Source organism: Apus apus, chromosome 11, assembly GCF_020740795.1.
Source record: "Apus apus isolate bApuApu2 chromosome 11, bApuApu2.pri.cur, whole genome shotgun sequence".
In the NCBI taxonomy this organism is placed as follows: domain Eukaryota; kingdom Metazoa; phylum Chordata; class Aves; order Apodiformes; family Apodidae; genus Apus; species Apus apus.
In genome coordinates this window covers 9,048,179-9,074,937 of record NC_067292.1, presented here as the reverse complement: position 1 = coordinate 9,074,937, position 26,759 = coordinate 9,048,179, and the positions used below count along the sequence as shown (strand labels likewise).

The 26,759-nt window shown below is 37.1% G+C and overlaps 1 protein-coding gene across 1 annotated transcript in view; it reads right to left on the bottom strand.

Moving 5' to 3' along the window:
- The window catches only part of BEAN1 (brain expressed associated with NEDD4 1), a 46,448-nt gene that overhangs the window by 7,891 nt on the left and 11,798 nt on the right, over positions 1-26,759 (bottom strand). Inside the window, exons 5-6 of the mRNA XM_051629782.1 lie at positions 7,924-8,133; positions 5,236-5,377 (exon numbers count right to left, since the gene is read on the bottom strand). Coding sequence (XP_051485742.1) covers positions 5,236-5,377; positions 7,924-8,133 — 352 coding nt within the window. The remainder of the gene's footprint in view (positions 1-5,235; positions 5,378-7,923; positions 8,134-26,759) is intronic.

Below are 26,759 nucleotides of genomic sequence, written 5' to 3'. Positions count from 1 at the left end.
CTCATAAGCAGTGTTTAGCCTCTGGATTTATGTAACCATTATACAGTAAATGACAATGAAGCTACAGGCACTAGTTAAGTAATAATAATCAGTTAAGAGAAATTTATTTCAGAGTAATCCCTTGTAGCCTCTCAAGCCATGGAATTAATCCACAAACAACAACATCAATTGTGCTTAGGACCTGCTAATACTTGAGAAAGCTTGCTACGTGTCATCAGGATCACACTTCTAGAAAGGTTTTTTTTTTTCATTCTAGGAATGAATTCTGAGCAGGTGAAGGAAAGCCTAGTTGCAGTATGCAGCAGAAAGTCTAATTACTGGGAAATCAGAGAAATTTTTTTTTATTATTATTTTTTTTCCCCAGTACCCTTTATCAAGGACTTAACAGCTTTAAGTTGTGATTGTTCTGCACAGCACAATGCACTTCTGGTATGAAATGCTTGATGCCTCTCTTTAATCAGGTTTTCCTGCTTCAATTGCTGTGTTTTTTTTAATATGCAACAATACTTTGCACTTCTGGATTGAAAATGGGACAGGTGTAGAGGAAGACTGGTCAGATGATAGTGTCTCAACAGACTTTTTTGGAAAGCTAAGAGATCCTTATTCCTTACCCTCACAATATGCAGGCTGAGGAGTGATAAGATTTTTTTACTGCAAATAAAAGAAGCAATTAAAGAGAAAGACATGGGTATTTAAGAAGAATGGCAATGCCACAAAAAGAAACTATAATAAAATGGCTGTTAAAAATTAAAAAGGAAATAAGAAGGTTGCCATAAGAATTAGGAATTAGGTCTGACCTTAGATATTCTGGAGTGAATATAATGGGGACAAAAGATCCTTGCACACTCTGTTATGGAATAGGTAAGTTTCTATTAAGAATGACCATTTGCAGGAGCAGGGGTGGGCCTGGATCACTGCAGAAGATCCTTTCAAGCCTATGTTCCTCTGACTGAAATGACTTCCTGAAGGATGATCTGTTAGTAGAAAATAGCAAGATGAAGGCAGCTTGAGGGAAAGCCTGTCCATACAGCACATATAACTTGATGGTGCTGCTGCTGGTGTGGTGGCATTCTCATCAGGTGAGAACCTCGCGAGGGTAGGGCTCAGTTTAGCGATGCACCAGAGACACCTGAAATATATATGTTGAGATCTCACTTGTAGACTCTGACCTCTCAAGGGCTGGCTTAATGTTGGGCACTAAGGCAGTCTCCCTGTGCTTACTAGATGAGCTGTGAAATATGAGTACCAGGTAAAAATCCCTTCACAGCAGGGAGCTGTGAATCAAAAAGCAATGATCTTGTTTCTCTATCTAATATTAACTTGTTTCTCTATCTAATATTAATTAGGAATAGCACTAGGATGTGAAGGGAGGGGCTTTTTTGGGTCTAATTGCTCAGAATTTGGAGTCAAAAGAATTGAGAGTTTTATCTCATGTCATGATTTCTAGTGGATTTAATACTGTCATATTTTCAATGGTATTTTTTACTGACTGAAAATCTTAATGAAGATATTTAAATAATACCTGAACTTTATCAGAAATGTCCATCTCGTGTTTTGCCAACTGTCACTGTGATTTGCCAAAAGCTACTTAACTTGCATACCTCCAGGAAAAGCAGCCTTGACAAAGAAATACAGTACAACATAGCAAGTTTTTATGGCAGTTTCCTGCAAGCCTAATTCTGTATTTCAAGAAAATGCAGGAAGCTGGTTCAAGCCTTCCTCCCTCTAATACAGTTAACTTGCTTCCTCAGAAGTGGAGGAGGGAAAAGAGTATCTTGAAAAAGAAAGTATGTTAAATAATCTGCGGTTTTGGTTTTTATATTGAGAGGTAAATTAGGGTATGTCTTTAAGACGTGAGCATTTTCTTTTGCCACTATAAAGTAATTTTTAAATGGATTAACCTGTTTAAAAATGCAGTATTAAGAGTACTGGAATTTATCAAACCTGAACAAGACAATTTTCTCTAGAATTGATCCTATACAGATTAGACAAGGTGACCAGATGAGATAGTGAGCACACTTAAACAAAAAATCCCAACTCAGTGTGTTCTAATGTGAATACTACAATAATGGGTGACTAACAGGTTTTTATCATAGTGCACCCTGCAGGACATATTTCAGTGTGAAATATAGAGACCATTTTTGTGATTTCCATTAAAACTATTCCGGAAGCTAAGTCCCTCCGTCTCGCTCAAGAGCCATTCCTCAGTGATGTTCTGTATTAGACAGTCATGAATCAGAGATGAAAAAGGTGATAAGCTTGGTTGCCTAAAGCTGTGTACATACCATTAATATCCAATCACTAAGGAGTGAAAAAGTACTTTGTAGAGAAGAGAGAAATGCATTTCCTCTGGCCAAAAGGTGAAAAGTTGATAAAATTTCTTTCATTTTGGGGACCTCAAATCTCCTCATTGTTATCATTTTAGAGACTCATTAAGAAAATGCAATTGTTTTTAATCCTTGATTGGTACTGTACTTGAAGCTATTTAAAACATGTAAGCTCAAATTATTTTTAAACACATTTTGGTTTTTATGTATGTATAAAAAGATAATTGGGAAAGCTCACTATAAGTGCATGTGTTACAGTGAACTCTGGGCATAGTGAATATGAGCTAATGATTTCTATGTATAAATATATTAACCATACAGCATCAGCAGCATGTGTTTGGTATGTGTAAAATGACAATTACAGCCACTGTGATCAGGCTCCAAAAGACGCCAAATAATATTATTGATATTTTTTCTTTTATTCTTCTTAAAGGTTTAAAGATACTAAAAGTTCAATGAGATTATTTTACTATCACAGTGAATGTTGAATGAATAGGTAAATATTTCATTTACAGGCTTTCCAGTATTTCTTTCAAAGTCATGTATACTATAATAGTTAATCTGGGGAAGGGAGATTGTTCTTATATTTTGTTCTGGTTGAATTTGTTCATGTTTCCTAACCTGGGGGGAGAAGAATTCTGTGGTCTAGAATTGTTGCTATATCACCTGCATCACCTTTCTCAGACTGAAGTTTTTTAGAAACAAATACTTTGCTATTGCTGGTAACACAGACTGTGAAATACTAACTTACTGCTGCAAGTGTCTGCACATGTTACAAATAGGCTCTAAAATACAGATCCCTAAAATCTTGAAACTGCTTAGTTCCTACCAACTGTATTTTGTTTTTGCATTTCCCTTTTACACATCCTGTAAAATCAATCTGACAGATGCTAACACAAATCTGAGATTCATTAGAAAGTCATTAATTATCCTAAAGGGATGTTTATAGCATATATAAAGCAATATATATTTTGGGCTATCAACAAAAATTGACCAGCTGGCTTCTCTGTAACCAGCCTGCAACTATGACAAGGTAATGACAAAACTCAGTGCATGGTATTCCTTTAAATCTAACATAAAATCTAATGTTAGAAAGTGGTTAGTGGAAGTGTCTATGGTGATAATAAAATTGAACCTCAAATAAATTTGTGATCTAGATCTCTAAGCAACTAAGTTTTTTACACCCCAAAGCATTTTTCATAAATTAATTCCCAATTAAAGCTTTTACATAAGTAGTATTTTTTTTATTTGACTTTCAATTGTAGAGTTGAGATTGGGCAGTCCTGAGCAGTCCTTAGAAACTCCTAACTCTTTGTTTCATCAGCCTTCCACTAAAATTCATTTTCCATGCATTTCATGGTTTAAAGCCCAACTGTTAAATCTAATGAAAACATTCCAGACTGATTATAACACCCCTTTGGCCAAATAGAGGTGTTGTGCTTTCTGCTGAAATAATTTCAGAAACAACAGTTTTAGCAAAATGGTATGTTCAAGAATATTCAGCTCTGCAGCATCTAGTATGCAGTACTGTAATGCTGTTGGCTCTCACAAGCTGTATCAGAACAATGTGATTAAATGAGGGCAATGCCTTTGCGTCTGCTTGTGGTAGCAGGACACTAGTTTTCATGCACTGAATTCTTTCACTTCAAGTAAGGTCTTCAGAGTTATTTGTCAATGCAGTTTCTTTCCCCACTGCTCCTTATTTCTCTTTTGTTGATGGCACAGTTACATTATTAGCTTCTATTACATTGTCCACTCATGAATTAGAAGGATGAAATGCATTACTTTAGCCAGTGCTACATTTCAGTAAACCTACTCTTCAAAACATAATCATATGTAACAAGATTGATCCCAGTCAGTTAATATTTTAAATGCACAATGGTAAATGTATCTTGTTTATGCCTCAAGGCCATGTCTGACAGTCTTCCTGCTGTTAGCACCCATCAGTCAAAATAATCTCCATGCTCTACTAATTAGAAAAAAATACACTTTAGTGTTATGCTGTGGAGGAGAGTGTAAAGATAGCTATACAGAAATTTTTCAGGCTCTCACATTATGAGTGTACTCATACAATGTTTCTCAACCAGTGCTTTTCCAAACAGAAGGTTACAATGCACTAAATAATGTATTAAGAGTAAGTTTAAATATCTTTCTATGTAGCTTTGCTTTCAGCCATCAGCTAAATTCTACTTTTCCTAAATTCTTCTCCCAGTTGTGTTTCTAAGATGTAAAACTTAATACGATTTTGATGATTTGCAAAGCTACTTTTTCTAAAATACTTAACTATGGTAGGAGTGAGAAAACAGAAAAACAGTATTCTATCAGAAAGCAGAACTGAACAAAACAGATCATTCTGACATACCTAGTAATTTGTACTTAGCCCCTAATATAGGATAGGGAGTAAATTGATTGGGATTTTTCATCTAAACCCCTAAAAATACGGAAAGGTTTAAAAGTTTCTTGCACTTTTTTCCTCTTTCTTTTCTCACCCTTTCATCTTTTCTGTCTATTCCGATCTGAACAATCTCAAGGTGAGTAATAAATGTAACTTGAAAGTTCTTGATAGAAATATATATTTTTCTCCTGGAAGTGAAAAATTTACTTGTAGAATAATTTCTTTCAAAGAAAGACATTCATAAGTAATTTTACTTGTTTTTCATTAGTATGCCATCAATCTGATAAATTTTAATGTGAATATTAGTAAATGAGAATTGGCTGTACACATGCTTTTCTTTAGTAAAGATATGTTCTGCTAAGGAAAACTTAAACTTACACTCGAACTAAACAAAGTTTGTATTTAGAGTTTGTGTGACCTGCATTTTTGTAGGAGGTATAAGTCTAGTGGTTTTCTTCAACAGGCTTTGCAAGTGCAGGACTATAACACTCAGGATTTTATAAAAGTACTTACCGTGGAGGTGCATCAGGATACATGATGTTGACCTGAGAAAGTGTATCCAGATAGGAATCAAAATCAAAAGCTGGGGGAAACTCCTCCAAGCAGGTGGATCTCAGCTCTCCAAAAGAGCCACCATAAGAGAAGCCATCTAGAGCTGGAAAACAAGCAATTAAGACTTGTTGCTCTTTTTCTCCACGGTGTATTCTGAGGCAATATCACCACTTACAAATAGTTGTAAATAAGAAAATAAAACCTATCTGGGGCAGAGGAATTATTGGTATTCTGGAACAATCAGGTTTCAGAGGACATTTCTGTTCCTTTAAGAGCAGGTTAGTGTCATCTCTAGATGAACCATGGATTTTCAGGTCGTGGCACAGGCACTGTGTGTTTAGTGCTGCCCTACAAGATGCACATGTCTAAAGCTCTTCTTGCGCCTCAAAGGTTGAAAACAAGTATCAGTTCTGCTGCATGCAGCTTCAGACATTAGCAGGATTGCTGAAATTCCCGGGGGGAATACATTGAAACTTTGCAATTCTGTGAAGGTTTTTGAAAGGAGCCTTAGGTGTTTGATTGTACATAATGTGTTTTGAGAAAACGCTGTTCTGAATAAAAACACTCAAAAAAAGGGGGAAAAACAGGAAAACAGGACTTCCTTAATCCTTTCATGCAAGAGCTCCCTACTTACAGAAATACCACAAAATTAGTGCTGTTTTCTGTCTTTGAGGATAATTAAATAATGCTCAACATTCTTGGGTAAATTTCTCTAAGTATGTCCTGAATTGTGGAAATGCAGCAATCTCCACTGTCCTTTCTTTGCCTCCCTGCAACTGTCTTGCAAATAAAGGGAACGCTCCTTTTCACCTAATGATTAAAATAGTACCTGGGGAGGAGAGCCAGCTTCTAAAGTGACATCAAAGTTAGTGTCTCCTTCAACAGAGGGCAAAGGACTTGCTTGAACTGCCTGTTCTGTCTTCTGGCAATTTTCACCTCTGCCAATTTATTCTTGAGGAATTTACCAAGCCTAATCCAGTCTATCATGCACTGTGCTTTCCATTTGCTTGGTAAGTGAAGGAAGCCAATTTGACTGTGACTCCTGCTGCTCCCATGCTGGCCAGTGGAAACATGCTGAGATATTGGGATGGCATGTGCTAATGTAAAATTTTCACTTGGGTAGACTTCTTTAGTTGAAGATTATTCTTTTGAATTTCTCTGAAAATATCACCATTATTTTATTTTTCCTTTTTTCTAGCGTTGTTATTTCTAACAAGCAATTTGAAAATGGTCCTTTATGTTTTTGCCTGGCTTCAGGGTTTTTAAGGAGCTGAAATTAATGTAGCAGTATGTTTAAATGTATAGTTTGAATCTTAATGGTCAGTATTTTATCATGCCAAAATACTGCTGTTCATGGGTAAGACAATAACTGCAATTTGGGTTTAAATACTTAATTCCAAATTTAGCAGCTGAAAAGTAGGAAAAGCAGATGTTACAATAATAGACATTAGTTTTTGGATTTTTTTTTTTTTTCATTTTTTCCTCTGTATGTTACCATGGGAGTTTGCATTTTACTTCCTTTGAAGTCTCACATTTATTCCCAAAACACAGACATTATTAACTTATCTGGATAAATATTTCTGGAAAAGCAAAAAGTAATTATTCCTGGCTCCACCTGGCCAAACAGATCCTAGGAAATGTGTTTCTTTTAGACCTGAAAATTTCTGGGTCAAGTAATGAAATGAAGTCCAGTTGACATCAGTGGATACTTGATTTGCCTCAGTGAAATCAAGATTTGAGACAGTGCATTTTTATGTGAGTCTCTATTATCTCTTCCATATAAAGAAAAAACCTTCAACAATATGCAAAGAACTGTACTCTTATAACAAACTGCAACTGTAGGATAGTTGACAAAAATTGCTGATCTTCCACTCAATTCATTAATGCAGTTACCATTTGTTTTTTTTATTACCTGAAGACTTACATAGTAACTTTTTGTAACTGTTTTTTCCTCAAATATAGAAATAATCAGATTCTTTCATTTCCTTGACAAAGTGGCTTTTAATTTCTGGTTAGGAAACCCCAAATGGGCCGAAAATATAATTCTACAATCAACTTCTTCATATTCCCAAGTTCTTTTTAAAGTGTGTGGGATTTTTGTTGGAGTGCAGGGGGATAGGAATAGGTGCTTTTTTTGATAGCAAACCAGTCTCCTTAATGATAATGACAGTTGTAATGCCATTTTGATGCCCTGCTGATCTGTTTATATCCAGTTACTAATTTTTGTGGTCAGAAAAGAAGTAATTGCCTAGTCATTGTTCTAGCACACTGCAGAAGTGAGAAGACCCTCAGCTTTCCAACAAATAGAAATTACATTATATGCTATATCAAAGCTATAATGGGATATGAAAATAAACCATCACAAGTCCAGCACTGGAGAAAAAGTCTTGTACTTTATCAAGGGAGAATAAGCTCTTTATGAAATGCTGTCAGTATTGGCCTCGCTCATACTAACCATTAACTATGGAGTTTGTGTTATGTGAATTCAGTGCCTGCACAAAGATGCCATTAAACTGCCTGTGACCTGCTCATCCTATTCTTAAAATTCTTTTTTTTCGTACCATGTGCAGCAGCCAGATGCTTTTTGCTGCCTGTTGCACCAGATATTAAAGAAGTTAAGCACTGTCTTGCTATAACTAGCCATCTTACCATAAACAGCATCTCTCCGCAGATCTGGGTGTCCTAATCGTCCATCCTTTCGCAGACTGCCAACAATGATTGTAACACAGGATAGAAATAGCACAAGGCCAATCACTACTCCAGCCACCAGAAGAGGTGAAACAAGTAAACTGGTATCATTTCCGTTTTCACTGTAGCTGGGGAATTCACTGGTTGGGCTGCTATGGTTCAAGTGAATTTCTATACAGTAGAGACAGAAAGAACATGTCAGTTGTGAAGAGACATTCATGAAGTATGTTTTTACAGGTGCCAAAACGTAGGGCTTTCAAAGCCCCAGGAGACAGCCTGAGATAGATCCATTGTACAATTCCATGCTTTTATGGACAATTTTATGGACTGATTTCTGGAGCTCTTAGTAACTGATGCTGGGGGAGTCATTCATCAGTCATTTCCCTATTACTGGCAAATATCCTGCTGGAGTAGATGTATGTAGCATAATGGTAATTTTGCTTGCTTATTCCTGGAAAGATTCTTTGTATCATGAATTGGTTGATGCTGAAAGAACTTCAGTCTGTGGACTGAGGAACATGAAAATTTAAAAATCTGGGCTGTGAGCAGAACCGAAGAATTGTGTCTTGTTACTAGGAGTGAAAAGACTCCAAGATTTTTGTAGAGAAAGTTCTTGAGAAGTGTGAAACAGAGGTTACCCTTTTGTAGCACTGGGTGTGCTCTAGTTTGTGGCATGAATCAGCATCTCAAGAAAGCAAACAGAATCCCTGCTTAAGGAGAAGGTTCCGTATATTTATTTGTGGACAAAAGTTGGGGCATGCAGTAAAAGTAACCAAAATTGGGCCTAGGTCTTGAAAACAAATTCATAGAATCATTCAGGTTGGAAGAGACCTTAAACATCATCAAGTTCCAACTCCCTGCCATAAGCAGGGAACCCTACCACTAGACCAGGTTGCACATAACCTCGTCCAACCTGCACTTGGCTTTGTTGAACTTCATGAAGTTGGCACTGGCCCACCTCTCCAGCCTGTCAAGGTCCCTCTGGATTGGATCCCTTCCCTCTTGGGTGTCAACCACACCCCACAGCTTGATATCATCACAGGATTTGCTGAGGATACACTCAATCCGACTGTCCATGCCTCCAACAAAGATGTTAAACAGCACTGGTCCCAGTACTGACCCCTGAGGGACACCACTCGTGACCTGCCTCCATTTGGACATTGAGCCATTGACCACAACTCTCTGGGTGTGGCCATCCAGCCAATCTCTTATCCACTGAGTGGTCCATCTGTCAAATCCATGCCTTCTCAGTTTGGAGACCAGGATGTCATGTGGGACAGTGTCAAATTGTAATGAGCACCCATTTTCCTATCCTTAATCCACAGCTTATTAAAAACCAAACACACAGACACACCTCCCCAAATTAAAAAGAAATCTCCCATTAGCTGTTCAGGTTCAGCTATGTGCCAAGTAAACTGGAATTTTATTGATGCAAGAAATTATTGGAAATGCATACATATCAAGACTAGCTTTCAAATACGGCATGTATATATTACGTATCTGGCTATATGCCAGCTGAATGGATAAATAATTGGTTTCTTACAGAAACTAAGGCTAAAAAATATTATTCTTGAATGATCTGTAAAGTGAATATGTGCTTTTGGAAGTGCAAATCCTTTTTACATGGATAGATGTTAGCAGATAGTTTTCAGCAGTGTTTTCCCCACTCTTTTCCTTTGGGATATACCATTCAGTGTTTTGCAGTCATAACATATTAAAAAGAAGATGATGGCTTCAAGCTAATGTATATTATCATTGGCTAATGCTTGACATTGAGAGAATACCCAGGGGAATTAGCACATAGTAGGTTTTTTGTTACTTTTTTATAAGCAGTCGACTGTTGGCTGAGAACCTTTGTGAGCAATTAAGATAGACAGCCAAGACGTGCTGAGCATTTGCAAAGCATTTTATGTCAGAAGAGAAAACTGAATTTTCTGAAAACTGAACTGATTCTGTAGTGTTCACTCAAAAGGATATGGAAACCTGTACTACTAAGTGCAAAAAGTTTTTCCCAATGGGTTTTATATTTGAGGAGTAGATTCTGCTGCTATTATGAATGTTGCACTATTACAAAACTTCCCCAAGTTTACAAAATTCTAATAGTGTTTCTTATTTGTACAGTGTTTTTTTTAAACAGACTATATTGGTAATGTGTCCAACAAGCATGTACTCAGTCTGGCTGTCTGGCTTTCCATAGCCTTGTTTATACAGATTGTTGCAAATTCTGCCTTTGAAAGATGCAAATATCTCAGCAGTGCCAGCTAGTTTAAATCACAGTTGCAGGGAATTGACGCCTGAACTGAAAGTACTGCTGGTTAATTTATTGGTAGTTTTGGCTGACTTGCAAAGATAAAAGGGAAGAATCAGCTTTGCTGCCATCATGAAATCATGAATCTGGGGTGTGAGGTTGCTGCACGCACTTTCATGCTTGTGGTCTTCAAACTGAAGTCAAGTAGTACTGAAATCAGAGTCGGTGATAAACTTGTCAAGTTCAGCGGGGAAAAAAAAAGCAGCCATAGCAAAGTACTTTCAGATCTTTTGAAGTGTGTACAACTTCTAAATGATCCTCTTAACAGGAAGGGACTATCTAAGGAAAAGAAGAACAGCTTTGTTTGTTTGTCTGTTTGTTTTCCTTTTTGTTGTTGTGTATTGTTTAGCTGTGGAAGCCAGCTGGTATCTTAACACATAGACTATTTTGGAGATTCCTGAGGTGCCACCCAGTGTGAGCAATAATATTAGGTCCTATTTTGCTTGATAGCAATTTAACAGGTTAGCAGTGACTTCAAATAGAAAGTACTCACTCTATAATCTCCACTTGTACTTGAGTTTTACTTCAAGACAGCTCATTTATCTGGCATGTTCTTAGGGCTTCCTTAGCTGTTCCAAATCTTGTCAGTTGTATCTCTTGTTTCTCACTATCATGAATCTTTCTTCTGTTTTTTGCTCTTAGTCTAATTGAACCCAGTGTCTGGTAAAGACAAGATATATTGCAATAGTGCTCTTATTAGAAGGAATGAATAACTCCCCTTAGCCTCGTGCCTAAAACAATATGCAGCTGATAAACTTCTCTTATGGTGGTGTTTTCAATTTGATACTGTGAGTCAAGTCATCCAGACTTTACAGACTGACTACTATGGGAATTGCTCAAGTGTCTAACATCTACAGAATGAGACACTATGTTGATATAAATTCTTTGGGTTTGAATTCTTTGGTGCCAAAAGATATTCACATCACTTTTGGCAAAGGAATGTCTTATAATTTTTTCTCCTTTTATCCAAATATCTCTTCTTTTGATAAACCGTACATTGCTGTATATAAAAATGCTATGTTTTTTAATTCAAAATAGAAGTATCTGCAAATTTATAGAAAGCCTATAAATGTAACAGCAATAGCAAAGTGATAACTTTTTTTTGAGGTAAGTTGTATTTTTTCTATGAAACTGTAAATTGTAAACAATACATGCATAAATATGAATGCTTTATATCTAATCTTATGAATTCTATTGGATGCACAAACTATTGGTTTTATCCAGTGATGGGAGTAGTGTAACTAACCAGACATGGCACAAATGGAACATGCTGGCTGTTGCAGCTGTGAATATGATGCAAGGGGCACATATGGCTGAGTGAGCACTTAATTTGGAATGAGAGTACTAGTGGAAAATTGCCTACACTATCCATTTGGTGTTAGACAATAAATTATCCACCTGCAGAATCCCTTAAATATCATATTATTTTACCTAGTGCTTCTGAATCTCAACAGAGCAACTTGTAACTGAAGGAGGCATAGTACAACTTGACTTTTTTGGTGGATGGTATGAAGGAATTGAGATTGTTTAAGCTGAGGAAAAGGAGGCTGAGAGTAGACCTCATTGCCCTCTATAACTACCTGAAAGGAGGTTGTAGGGAGGTGGGTGTTGGCCTCTTCTCCCAAGCAAATAATGGTATGACCAGAGGAAATGGCCTGAAGTTGCAGCAGGGAAAGTTTAGATTAAATGTCAGGATGAATTTCTATACTGGAAGAGTGGTCAGGCACTGGAACATCCTGCCCAGAGAGCTGAGTGAGTCACCATCTTTGGAGATATTCAAGAAACATGAAGATGTGGCACTTGAAGGCATGCTCTAGTGGCCAAGATTGTGGGGTGTTGATGGTTGGACTTGGTAATCTCAGAGATCCTTTCCAACCATAAAGATTTTTTTTTTTTTTTTTTTTTTTTGTGAAGGCACATATGCTCCAGTGAAGCCACAACAGTGTCTGTAATACATAGGGTTTTCTTTGTTCCCTTTAAAAATTGGAGATGATTTTAAGCCTGGATCTTATTAAGATAAGCAAATCTTTTCCCCTGGTTTAAAATTTCTGATAATTCATGTTATCACTGGTGGAGAGGATGAGACATGGAGTTTTGTTTCCCAGGCTGAAATGTGGATGAGCAACTCATGAAGTGCTGATGTGTCGTACTGGAAGGATTTAGTGTGCAAATCATACACACATCTATGTCCCTGTCAGTCTCAGTTAAGCCTTGCCTGGGGACAGGATGGGCTTAGTGATTACTTGTTGAACTAAAGCTGTATACCTTGATATAGTGCAAGTTGTTTGGTGATCTAGCACCTCATATTACCTTTAAATATACTATATTGTATAAGTGTACAGGACTGGCAATGAGTGGGAAGCTCAGTGCATAGATTTTAAATAATCCCAACAAGTGCCTCAAACACCTAAGCAATTTAAAACATGTTCCTTATATCCTTATTTTTATAACTCTTACTTGAGAATGTTGGAATATGCAGTCTCTTTATCAAAGGGAAGAGTCTAACTGATGGCAAGAAGGATTTGAGATGTCCCAGAGAGGCACAGACGTAAGTAAATCAGTGGAACTGATAAAGGCTTTGTTGATTCTGCCTTTATGAATGGTTCCTGTTCAAAGATTATTTAGTCTGGCCAAGAGTGACCAATTGGATTCTGCACTTGCTGCTGTTGTGTGAAATAAGCCTCTGGCTACAGCTGCTGTCACACTGGTTATTTCTGTAGTTCCCATGCAGGAGGTCACAAAAAGAGTACAAAAACAAGCTGAAAAAGGTTCGGATCATAGGCAGTAGCTTTGTGCAGAGAATGACTGTAGCAAGGGCAAGCGGAGTAATAGTCATTGAATGCAAAGGCCTCACAGGAGCTAAATCTTTAAAAAAAAAAAAGAGTTACTTTTTTCTACCTTTTTTAAAAAAAAAAAAACATCTGTGAGATTGAGATCTTTCCCATCTGGATCTGGAGGAAGGTTGAAACATCCCAACATTCCACTTATGCTAGATAAATGCCAGGATGACATCTGCTTATGGGACTTACTTTGGTTATCCCGAGTGTACTTCAGGAGTGGCTTCAGATAAAAATCTGGCCTGTATTTGTTTTACATTTATAGTTTGTTCAACTTTTTGTTTGTTTGGTTGGTTTTTTGTGGAAACAACCTGCCAATTTTAAATGGAAAAAGTTTTTATTCCTCTGTGTTCTCTATGATTCCTCAAATAGCTTCTTTCAATCTTTTTTGTCTTCTTGAAGGATTAATCTTGGCACATCTATAGTTGTGCTCCAACGTATAAGATATAAAGCAGCTGTGATGGCAACTTATTATGGTAGGAATAACTAGGAACCCAGAAAGACTTGACAACTGAGTAAGTACAGAGACTTTGTAGCTATTAGTAGAAGTATGGAAGATAGAAAATTGGTCACTGAAGAAAGGGCTTTGTAGGTCAATAATAATCACATAGGGATTGCTTCAAACTTTTACCGTAATGTGGCTGGTAAAAGGCATAGTATGGTGTTCATAATCATAGATTAAAGATTGGTTGATCTAGTTTAGCTCATGTGTATTGCAGCTGAAATTATTTAAGCCACTTTCTGAGTGCCCATTAACTTGTGCTTGATGGTAGCTTATCTTCTGGAATGGTACTCAGAAGTTATTTGGCAAAGTCAATGAATAAACAAATGTTTGCTGTCAGTTGCTGCAACTGTGACATTTAAACAGTTCCTAAAACCAAATAATACTCACTATTATTTTCTATACAAATGGTTAACTAATCTTGTCTGATTGTTCCTACTGAGGGAGGTACTTCAGATTATCCAAACCCCTATGAATGTGATTAACAAAGCAGGATCTATACATTTAGGCTAAGTTTCTCTGTGGCTCACATTGCCTATTTGATCTTTGTCACTGCATATACATGTACTAATAATAATTAAAACTCTTCACTTGAAAAAATCAAAACCTTATTCAGAATACGATACTGTGTGGTAAGGACATGTCAGTTTTATCTGATGCACTCAGCTTGAAGTGAATTTGGAACATACTTACAGGTAGAAAAGCCACCCGTGACCTTGAGAAGCTCATCCAAGGAAGAAAGGGTGGCCTTTCCTCTGAGATACCTAACTCTACCTTTTTATCATGTCTGGTGGCTATCAGATAATGACTTTTCTCTTCTTGCATTGACATCCTTATTATAGAGCCAGAATGAGTAAGATTGGATCACCAGCAGCTTGCAAATTGAGACTGTCAGAAGCAAAGAGAATGTGTCTGCATAAGGGCTCAGAAAATAAATCTTTTCAGACGCTGTGGCTTTAGGGTATTATGTTGATGTCACAGCAGCATGTATAGGTGCTGTTTCAAATTAACAGGAAAAATCTTCCAATTTTCACATCCATGCTCTATTTTATCAACATGATAAATACCACTGCAGTGAAACAAATCACTCTGGAAGTATAACAGCCCACTTTGTGATGGACAATATATTTTTTTCCCCTATTTTCTCATATACAAGCAACTTTGAACTAATAACATTTTATAAGCAGGCCCCAAATCTATTACTTCTCTCAGAAACTCTTTATTAGGGCTTGGAAATAAGTATGATGAGAATTCTATTGTACCCTTTAAAGTAAAGTTACCTTCATAAGCTCAGATCCATCTTAGGCTAGTAGTGACTTGACTGGGGCAAAAGCAATGTGTTTTTGTTTGTTTGTTTTTTTATTGTGAGAAACTCTGGGATTTTTGAACAAAAGCTTCTCATACAGAATTTGGAAAAAATCATGGAATGGTTAGAGTTGGAAGGGACCTTAAAGATCATTGAGTTCCAAAAAATGTAGCAATTTAATATTTTTTCTTTTTGTTCTGAAAGGGGAAGGTTTGAAAAATTGTAATTGGCAAATAATTGTATATTTTACCTCAGCATTCTGTTGGCTTGAACTGTGATGTAGATGTTTCATGTTTTTTCTTCAAGGAGCTTGAGCTCGGTCTGAACTGTATCTAATGTGACCTAAAGAGGTATCTTCCTCTTTGAGCAGGGCTCATGGAAGATGTAGCCCATGCAGCAAACAAAATGTATATTGGGAGGGAGTGGAACTCAAAGCCGAAACTTTCTTCATAGACTTTACTTCCCACCTCTACAGAAAAAATGACAAGGCAGTGAAAATTCTTAGCTCTACCAATAACAGTGGTGAGCAGCAGACTTCTGCCCACTATATTCATTTATGAGTCTGTAAATCAGCCACTTCTCATTATTATTAAATTGGCTCAAATTTATAAGACTTTTTAAATTATGAAGTTTTGTATTTTCCTTTTGTTGCATTGAACAATTGAATTGGTTCTATTAACTAGCATCTTTCAGCAATCATTAACTGGCTCAAATGATGTGAAACTTGGGAAGACAGATAATCTAGTATCTGCAACAAAGTTCTGAGACTGAACTACTAACGGATCTTCAGGAATCATATCTACCTTACATATGCCTCAAACACTCCTTCTAGAGTGTTTGTGGCCATGTGCTGCTTCTTATTTAAGACTTGTCCTATCAAAATAATCCAGTTTCTTTTTCTGTCCTCATCTCCAGTCTTAAACAGTAGTAACCTACTAAAAAATATTATGTAGAGGAATGATTGACATTCACTACTTAGAAAATAATGACAACAACAAAAATTCTAATCTAGCTAGTTGTGTAAGAAACTGGGTGCCAAGACAGAAACCTGTTAACAAATGCTAGGTGATTATCAGATGTGATATATCTTGGTCTTTCTTTCAAGGTGACTTGAATTTTTTTTTAATAATGAAAATGGCTTTGCAGTGTTGTTATACACTTTCATATGAATTATGGTGTTAATGTCACAGAGTATACAAATCCTATAGTATGACTTCCATTATCATTTGTATCAGGGAAAGCTACAGCAGTATCTGCCTGCATAAATCAAGAAGTTTCCTCATACATTTAGAAGCGATTTCATTCCCTCAGAATTCAATCTGAATAGGACTAGGACTTCTGCTTAGACAGCTGCAGTAATGTCAATAATAGCAAACCAGATATTGATTCTTGGGATGATTTCAATCACATAGTCTTGTTTTTAAAGTGTCACCAAAATTCAAGGACACTGAAAGATCTCTAGAAACCGAGTTACTCAAACATGACTATTTGAAAAACTGGGGGGGAAAATAACTTTCTTTAAAATCTCTAATGCTTCCACCTTCTTGCAGTAGTGATGTTCACATCAGAGAGATGTGCTTTGTATGTTTAGTCTAATGTTAAAGGTCACTAGCCATTGTTCTTGCAGTTTATCAGATAACTGATTTGATCTCTGGATGCAATTTGCTATTTTGGATGAGGCAGAATGATCGTCCTGTGACTATTAACCCACTACTGCAGCAGAAATAGAGCCTTGATTGTCTCCTAGACCCTGCTGTTAACTCCTAACATGCCTGAATGCAAATAATCCTACCTCTTTTCTATTAATATTCATAGTAGAAATGTGTCTGTTAAATTGTTCCCATTTATCTACTGGATAAGGAGATTAATTTTTTTTTTTTTTAAAGCCATGGGGTTCTTAGTGAAGAAGATAGTATCTGGGCTGATGTAAAATCCTCTTCTGTTCCCTTTCACGCACACGGAGAAAGATACGGAGAAAGATATAAACAACTTTGTAACAGAAAATAAAGTTATTCTGTCCCCAGTTATCCTGATCACATGTGACTGCACATGGATTTTCATCTACATATCTACTAACAGCATGGACTTTTACAGTTGCTGATGAAGAAATTAAAAAAGAATCACCAAAAAAAAAAAAAAGGAACCCCTTCTTCAGTTTCCTCTTATCTGTGTTAGTTATTAATTTTAACTAGGTGCTGACAGATGAGAGTTACATTCTTAGGTTCATAATGAGGCCAAGAGGATTCACACAATATGGCCAATTACGGTGCTTCTATTTAAATAAACTAAACATACTTCTTCCCTAGCAATAAGGTAGATATTACATTACAATAAAAGAGAACTTGGAATGTGCTTCAATGTGAAGGTGATGTAAAAAGTTCACATTGGAAGAATTTATCACCATCCCAAAGAGAATACTAAACTTGGATTCATAAATAGTATGCACCTGTTCCTATGTGGATGAATATCTGAATGAGATAGCTAGATACACTAGTACTTCAATTCTGGTGTGAATGTCTGAACCAGTGTTTTATGGAGCTGCATCTACAGCTTTACAATGTTCAGTCTGTGCATGTTGTCCTACTACAATTTGTTCTAAAGCCTGTACTGAATATCATACTCTGCAAGGACTTTCACTTTATATCCTCTGATCTCCCTTGTGCTGGCAACATATGATACAAGAAATGTCATGCTGTTTGGATTATTAAAATAATTGATGCATTTGTATTTACTGTGTCACTTGTTAATACTATCTTGTTAAGTCCCTCTGGGGATGAGATCACAGATTTTTCTAACTAGCAGCTGCTGCACAGTTTCCTAAAATACCAGATTTTAGGGTTGGGCCAACGAAGACAGGGTTGATGATAAAAACAGATGACTTCATTGCTAACAATACACCTGAGCTTGCAAGCATTGAATGCTTGTGAAGGTATGGGCAACCTTGTTGATTCAGGAAGTGCTAAGACTGTTCAGGAAGCTTTTTGGTTCTGAAAGGAAAGTCACTGCTCCTGTTCTGCCATATTACTTGGAAATAAACCATGTCTGTGAAGCAAGATTATAGAGAGCCTAATAATGCATGTGTTTATTCCTCATACTGCCCTTTATCCATGTTTGATTACCCAAAAAAGCTGCAAAGAGAAACATATACATATCAACCTTAGAAAATTGCTGAGATAAAAAGTAATGAACAGTGTATAATGCATTAATTTACAATATGTGTCAAGATGATTACTGATGGTATGAATTATGGTCCTATTTCCTCTGCTTAATTTAGCACAGGAGTTCTTTTTTTAACTCTCTAAGTACTACTACTACTCTTTCCAAACAAGTCTTCACCAACTCCAGTTTCTGAATCATTAAAGAAGAAATCAATACAGTGTCCAGTCAAATTATTTTGTGCACTGGCTCAGTTATCTGCTCATCTCTTAGTTACTCCCAAACATGAAAACAGAAACAAGCAGATAGTTCACAGAGGCAGGATTCCAAATGAGCAGGAAGTCAGTAAGATGTGCTGTGGGAATGCTGTCTTTTTCAAAACTGCATTCATACCAGTTTTACATGTGCAAGTTTAATGTACATGCATAATGATCAAGGTAGGAGATGAGATGAATTATTCATCCCTGCAAGCATCAATAGGTTAGGAACATAAATATAACACTTACTTGCAAGCTTATTGAATTAGATTAGAAATATACTTCTTTTTTTGTTGTTGTTGTTATGGTTGTATTTTTTCAATTACTTTTTTTTTTTCCAATGGAATTTTAGCAAATTGCTTTTTATCTTAATTTATTTTTTGCAAACTCTAAAAGCAATTTGAAGCAGAGAAATCTAACTTCAAGATTATTCATAATCTTGAAGTAACATTTTTTAATTCTAATTAATACGTTCCATAAAGACAGTATATTTGACATGAATTCCTGGTATTGAGTTACAAGAATCCATGTGGGAGAAGGGTGCTTGAGCCTTGGAATAACACGTAGTTGATCTGTCACATTTGCTTCAGATGTGGCTTCTTTAGGATGACACACAAAGCAGTCCTGGCTGCAGTGTGCAATTTGGGGTTCAAAGGCCTGGGGACAGAGGAATGGGTTGCAGCTGTGGGCCCCATAGGTATGTCTGTAACATTTGTGTGGAACCTCTTTCTATGGTAGGGATGTGGTGACATTTGTGATGGAGGTATTTGAATTAATGGAATATTTCACTAGTCTCTTTTACTGTATAAACACTGTCCTTTGGATTCTTATGATCATTTAATATGAATACATCAAACCCACAAAACCCATGACTGGCTACTAAAAATGTGTATATACATATATTATCACCAATAGTTGCTGTGCTATGATCCCAAATCAAGATTAATATGAAATCAATTTGCATAATGTCAACCTTAATCTCAGCTTTCACTTATCATCCTTTAATAAGAGAGCTTTTCTCATCCTTGTTGGCAATTTATACTGATGAAATTAGGCTTTTTTCACTGCAACTTAGCAAAGTGAAGCAAAGTTATCATTTTTCCATAAAGTGTTAGGAATGATGCTGACTTTAAGGCATGTTTGGTGCATTTGGTGAATGCCAGTTTGCCTGTCCTTCATAACTGTGGAGGAGACAAGAGGAGGCAGGTTTCTCACCCATCTCCTGCCTTCTCGCTTGGATGAAACAACTGCTAAAGGGAGTGGACTGAGAGCAGAACTATCCTCCTAGAACTCTGATGCTGCAGGTGCCCTGTCTTTTGCAGTAACATGTGGCAGGGCATTGTGGTTCCCTATTTAGCAGGTCATGTGACTTTTGGTTGGTTACAGAAGGAACATTTGTGGCCTTATTTTGCATTCAGTTAGCACCCTGTTAGGATAAAATAGTGCTCTACACAGTGGGGAGGATATGGTGCTCGCTGGACTTTGCAGTGCAAAGGACAGCTGCATGGCTGGAAATCCATGGCCTGTACATCCAATGTAGTTCTTTCTGTTCTGGCAGAAAAGATGATGTATCAGCAACTTGGCATCCAAAGTCTAAATGCTTGCTTCCTTTTCAAAGGGATGATGTGGTATTAGTGCTAAAGAATGGCATGTTACCCAACACCAAATCATTATGATGGTAGGATCTCTCGGGAGACAAGTCAACTTCTCAAGCACCAAACAATTCAACAAGGCTGTGACCCCTTTTTTTGGCTTGTTCAGTCTTGAAATCCCATGCTGACCTCTATTAGTGTAAGTATGATCCAGTTTTGTCAGAAGAGCACTTTATTGTGTGCCTACTGAAAGGGCCAGAAGTTCAAACTGCATTGCAGTCTTCTGAGGACAGAGGGTTGCACTGAGGATCTGAACTGACACACGAGTGCATCTGAGTGCCACGTTAACTGAATGTATGTCGTAAGTCAGCCACCAAAAGGGCAATACCTTAACTCCGCTCTTCCTTGAATTGACTTGTGATTTAAATTAAACACAACTGACACTTTCTGCAGCACATTATTTGTTTTATGCTCTGTGTTAAGTCCCATTCTAATTTTGCGTATTTTTTTCTTCGCTTTCTATGACCTGTGGAAGAGGGATTAATTACCAGCACACTGTTTCCGTAAGCTAAGCAATTACTTCTAATGAATAGTACATGGGTTACATGAAGAGAAAAATTAGGAAAAAGGAGACTCTAGAAACTTGGTTTGTGTTTTGTTTTCTTGATGCTTTTATCTCTTCTGCACTGAGGATTACTATGCTTTTTATTATTTATGGTGCAATTATATCACATCTGTTAGATTTTTCATATTTTGCTTCCTATTCCTTAAAAAGTGGGAAATATAAGTAACATCCCTGTACTATCTTTGTATTTTTTGTTTTTATCCTGATGATGATTCCTTTCTCCAGACAAGAAAAATTAAGATGTTGCCCTATACCTGTGTCACTCATGCATTTTTATAATTACGTAAACTTTGTCCTCCTTGTTAACCCATGTTCTATGGACTATCTCCAGAACAGACTTTATGTAGTACTTTGCAAAGTCCATGCCGATTACTATCTTCAGCATAGTATTAAGGGCAAGAAAATGCTTGGAGCCCAACAAAAGCTGTTGGACTGACCTCACTGTATCTTACTGAAGTGATGAATCTGTCCTGTATTTTCATTGACTGACCACTTTATTTTTTGTACCAGTTATGTACTTCTACATGTTTCTGGTGCACTGTATCATATACTATAGTATTGAGAATCAGCATCCCTGTAGGAAAGTTATGTGTGAAAAAGAGCTGGCTGACAAGTAGAGGGATACACACTTCACTCTCTTGGTATTAATGCATCTCTGCACTGCTGCCACTGAGCCAACAGTTTCAGTCTGAGGGGAGGAGAGAGAGCAATGATATTTGTAATCCCCTGCTAAATGCAAATAAGTTCTATGTCTCTTTCTTCTGGAGATTGCTTCCCTGAGTCAGTGGAGTTAATTTACATTTCAGTGACATCTGCAAGAATTTTGCCAACACAGCTTATTACTGGAAACATTGTGTCAGTTCTGACATTTCTTTTTCCTGGGAGAATCCCCAGAATGGTTGTTTTTGTTATTAGTAGCAGACTTGCTGCTTCACTAGCAGAGACACTCAGAAAGCAATGCCAGTCTGAAAGTTCCTGTTCCTCAGCTAGTAGAGAACTCAATCCCCAAGTTAAGTCACTACAGCTTCTTATGGCCATGGTGTCAAGCACGCTGTGTGAATAAAAACCTTCCCCACAACAATTTTATCCTGGAAGCAGAACCGGTACCCTGACCTTGGCCCTAGAGCAGACACAGGATTGGTCCCCAGGCCTTGTTTCTAGAGCAGATGCACAAACATCTATGGTTGACAGAACTCTGGAGAGCCACACTGCAGTAGCAGGGCTCCCATATGAACACCAAGCAGATCCAACTCCCAAACAGACACATAAATAATGTTTAAATTAATCCAGCACTCCTGGGGCCAGACAGCTGAATCCATGGAAAACAAAGGCTATCCCTGTAATTGCACTTAAGTTTGTTATAAAAGAATGCTCCATTCCTAGCAAAGAATCTTTTTTCCCATGCAACTATTAAGGCAAGTGCAGGGTTACAGTGATGGTGAACGACTTACCAGTGCTTTAGGCCAGAAGCACCATCTAAGTTAGATCCTGAACTCTTTAGTCTTCCTTTCACTGGTTTGTGCATTTCTCTGGCTCTCAATGCAGAAGGGTTGAGGGGATTACTTCTACCTCCCTCCTCATGTCTTCAGGGTTTCATTCATTTATAAACATAATTTAATAGTTCTGTAAATTACTGTTGTTTATGAGAGTCTCCAATGATGCCTAGTAAGATAGATCAGGAGAATATTTTGTTGTCTACCATAACATATTTTTTTTCCTACCCTGCTTATATATTTATATATAATACGCATTTATTTGCCACTTTTCTCTCTGGAACAAAGCCTGGGAGCCATGAACACTTCTCTTGCAACGTAATGATATGAACAAGCCTCTTCTGTTAGCCACTTAGATGAAATCAACCAAATCATCTCAGTCATGATTTAAGGCATATTTGAATTTAAGATTTCAAGGAGGCTTTATGCCCCCTGGCCCTGCTGACCATTTTCTATTTGCTCTGTATTTTTCATCTTATTCTCAACTCTACTGCACGTAGTTTCCCACTAATTCATGTTTTGAAAAGTTAATGTGCCAAAAAGCTGGAATATACTACTTATTTATAAAGAAAACATGGACAAAGAAGTTAGGTCTCCCATTTGGGCAGTAAGAAGAGACTGGATGCAGCTATGGGACAGGTTGAATCTCTATGAAATCACCTTTCCAAGTACCTGTCTCCACTGACAATCTATAGTATGTAAGCCTGAATTTAGAGGGTCTGTACACCTTCACTGAAACTGTTTGCAAGGACTAGGATAAGCCTGGATACAAATTTGCAAGGAGACTATGAAATGACAAATTCCTTTTCTTCAGTTGGTGTAACTTCAAAAGCACATTTAATGGATTTAACTCGGAATGAATGGAAACAAAAGAATGCACTCATTAGGTTAAAATTTAATATTTTCAGTGACTGTTGTCACTTCGTTATTTCAAGCACTGTCATGTTAATGTAATAGCTGTTCAAGTAAAAGTACCATCTCTTCCTTAAAATCTGCTTTTCTTACAAGAACTGTCCAAAATCCAAGTCTGGATAGTATTCAAACACACTTTCCTCAACAGTCTTGTGACAAGACTATGTTAAGCATCTTGGCTGACTCTAGACAGGATTACCTAGAGAGAACTTTCCATAGGCAGAATTACCTACGTGACCTTATATAAACTGCATGGTGATGGAGATTATTAATCCTAATGGCCTGTGGTATTTAATAGAAAGGCAATCTGTGGGATTATCTGTGTAGTGCAGCTTTTAGAACAAACATTAACCTGTCTCCTTTTAATATAAGCCATAAGTAGGGTCTTCATGACAGAGTTATTTTAAGGTTTTGTGCAGTGTTTAATTACTTTGATAACAAAAAGAGAAGTATCAAGTGACATAAAAGACAATTTCTTTGGTATAAAAGACTCCAGTTATGTAACCCTTGGAAGTGGGAGCAATAATTGCACAGGTTATGACTGTATTTGTCTTCAGTGGGGCAAATTCTTTGGTTCCCATGAAAATGTATGTTTAAACCGGAAGCAGAATTTTAGCCTGTAATACTAGTTTGTCATAGTTTCAGGAAAGTCTTTAGATAGATAATACAGCCTTAAAAGCACAGAGGTAATCAGAGATACTGAAAGATAGATAAAATCTTTGTATGCATGTAAGCTTCTATGCTCATTGGTTGGCTAGAGGACTGGACAAATAGTGGATAAAAGCAAGAACATCGTAAGTGCTACAGGTCTACACTGTTTTGCTGAGTGTATTTTCTGAGAAATGTATGGTTAACTCTTGAGCAAAGATTATACATTTGATCTCTTACAGCAAGGGAAATATTAGCTTGTTTTCTCAAGTGGAACAAATCCATGCATTGCTTCTCAGGGTAGCTTCCCTTGAGTACATGTAGTACAATGCTTTTGTTAAGACCTAGCAGTGCTTCTACTTCAGATTCCAGAGGATTTAACAGCGAAAAATCACTGTCAGTCAAATTAAGAGAGTGCAAGAAAAAGAAAGGGGGAGAAAGAGAGAGGAAGATAGATACAAGAATGCATTTTTTCATGTGGTGATTCTGGTTGACCGATACACACAGAAATAGGCAAATATATTCATACTTTTGAGATACACTTTAAATAGTTAATGTTCTTTCCCATTAGGCTGAATTTCATGGTAGCTGCACATTAAATGAATACTTTAATGTCAGTGTTTTGCTTCTTAAATGCTAAAATTAAGCTCCCAGAGTAAGCTAAGGAAGTAACTATTTTGTCTCTGAAAGCCAAGATAACTATGCAAGGTAAAAACTAACTGAATTGTAGGGATATAGAATGAAACTAATTCCTCCTTTTGTTTTTTTCTTTCTACATTAAGGTACCTCCTTTACAGAGCTGTGTTTATAGATGTGTATGCACACATCACCTGTTGCTAAGCCTGTACTGTTGTGTAAGAATCATCTCTATGAATGCACCCACAGCTTGTCAAGCTGTGGTTGTTTACTGTGATACCATAAATAGCCTTTTAGCAATATTGGAGCTAGGGTTCAACACAATGACTGGTACTGTTACTCTTTTATTACCATAATGTCTTGAAACCATGGTTAGGAAACTGGATGTGTGAGGTGATACCAAAGAACCAGATTTCCTTCTCTCAAAAGAACTTATCCCACATTTTTCTTATTCAATCCACCACTTGTTGATGTTCTTCCTGCCAGAACTAGACTATGGTTTATGACAATAGCACTGATGTTTTCCATCTTGGGGCAATATGATACATGTGTGATAGAAATCTCTCCTTGAATATAGCTTCACTGGGAAGTCTGGTCTTACTCCCAGTAGATACTGTGGATGTTGATTTTGAGGACCCAAGATTTTCCAGATTCCTTTCCCTGAAAAATCACTTCACTGTGGCTAGCTGCAAAGCTTTCCCCATATGTGCCTAGGTCTGAAAGGGTGTGTAAAATGCTATAGCCTGTCTTTCCTTTATAACCACTATTCTATGTGTGAGCTCTCTGGGATCTTTCTTACTGTCTCAAATGGAAATCTTGAATGTCTCTGCCATTTGCTCATAATTGGACAACTAAGAATGTCAGGAGTTCCAGTGTGACTAGACTGCCCACAATAGTGGTGGATATTTTCAAAATACCATGGCCTCAATCTTGTTTTCCAGCGCTGGACCACAAAGTATTTCAGTGAGCTACATGACAGTAAAACTGATGTAATACAGCTGAGAAAGAGCTGTCAGTTTTGTTTTTCCCCTGTCCTAGGTATTTATTTCTGAACTCTTTTCTTGGCATCTCTTCTTCATTTTCTCTTCCCATTTCTGAGGCACGTCTTACCTGCTTAACTGATACAAAGCATTCTTTTGTTCCAAATGAGTACTGAGACCACATGGTGATGGTTACTGGTATAGGGAGCCCCCATAACAGTCACTGTTGTATCTGATTTTATAAATGCTAGAGCAAAAGGTTCTCATTTTATTCCCTCCCAACCCCTAAGTACATGAATCCAGAATATTAGGTTAGGTGTTAATGACACAAGGGGCAGGAGATGATTTGAAAGTAATTTCCCATTCACCCTATCATTAGTCTGCTTCTGTGGTTGATGTACTGCCAGGGTTTTAAGAAGGGAGATCTCAGGCATTCCCCATAGCTACTTACAAATCCAAAATCCCCTGGAATAAATTGACATTCATTATGAGCGATATAAGAGACTGGGGAACTTTGCCATTTATTTCCCTTTTTAAAGAAAAAAGGCTTTCTCAGACCAAAAAAGAAAACTGTTGGACTAAGAAACTTCCAATGGGTATACTATGGGAAAGCTTTTTGTTTTTAAACCTGCACAAAGGACAACCTTCCATGCTTTTGGATTCTGCAATCTGGAATTGTGTGTTTGTTAATGGCCTGAATACTCACACTAGAGCTACTAGTTTAAACTTAGGTACTGTTGGAGAGGATCAAGTCCAGTCCAAAACAAAAAACTCACCATGCTTCTCTGATGATTTTTAAGAACTCTAGTATTGATAGGAATGATTGACTAGTTTTCAGACTGATGAGATAATTTTCTTGGGGCAATAAGAAATACATTCCAACCTTTTACTTTGGTGGCTATATTTTATCCCAGTTCTTCTGGGTGATTGTTCTATTATATTTGTTGTTAGCTGAGACTGAATTATTGTTTTATTCCAGCTTTGGGACATGAAGTTGGATGTGATCAGCTTCCCTGAGAACCCCTCTGTAGCTGTAGTCCACCAAAAATTCTACAGTCTCAAAAGCTGATGAAGACTTGCCTGTAAGTAGAAACACCTAAATACTTAAGTGCTGACTGTAGGTATTTACTTGAGAGTGAACTGTACTGCTGTTCAGAAGAACCTGAAAAAGGTTCTCATTTTTCAGTTTGATGGATATTGAAGTATGTTTGTACAGATTTTTCAACATGGTTCTAAAAGATGTGTGTTCTTTATGGTATATGTGCTGTGTAACCAGTAGTTGTTAAACAGAAACAGCACCGCTACTGCTGTTTCAGCTTTACTAAAAGGTATCTTAGGTTTCTAGAAAGCCAGAGATGGGGGAAGGATGTGGAATTAAATCAAAATAGAAAGAGCAAAATAAAGTAACACAGTAAAGCATATTACTAGCCTTGAAAGTCTTCTTGGACTTTGATAAAGATTCCATATAATGAGTTTAAGAAACAGACTTCTGCACACTATGTGACAGTATCACCAGCTGCTTGGCAATGTAATTAATTGATCCTA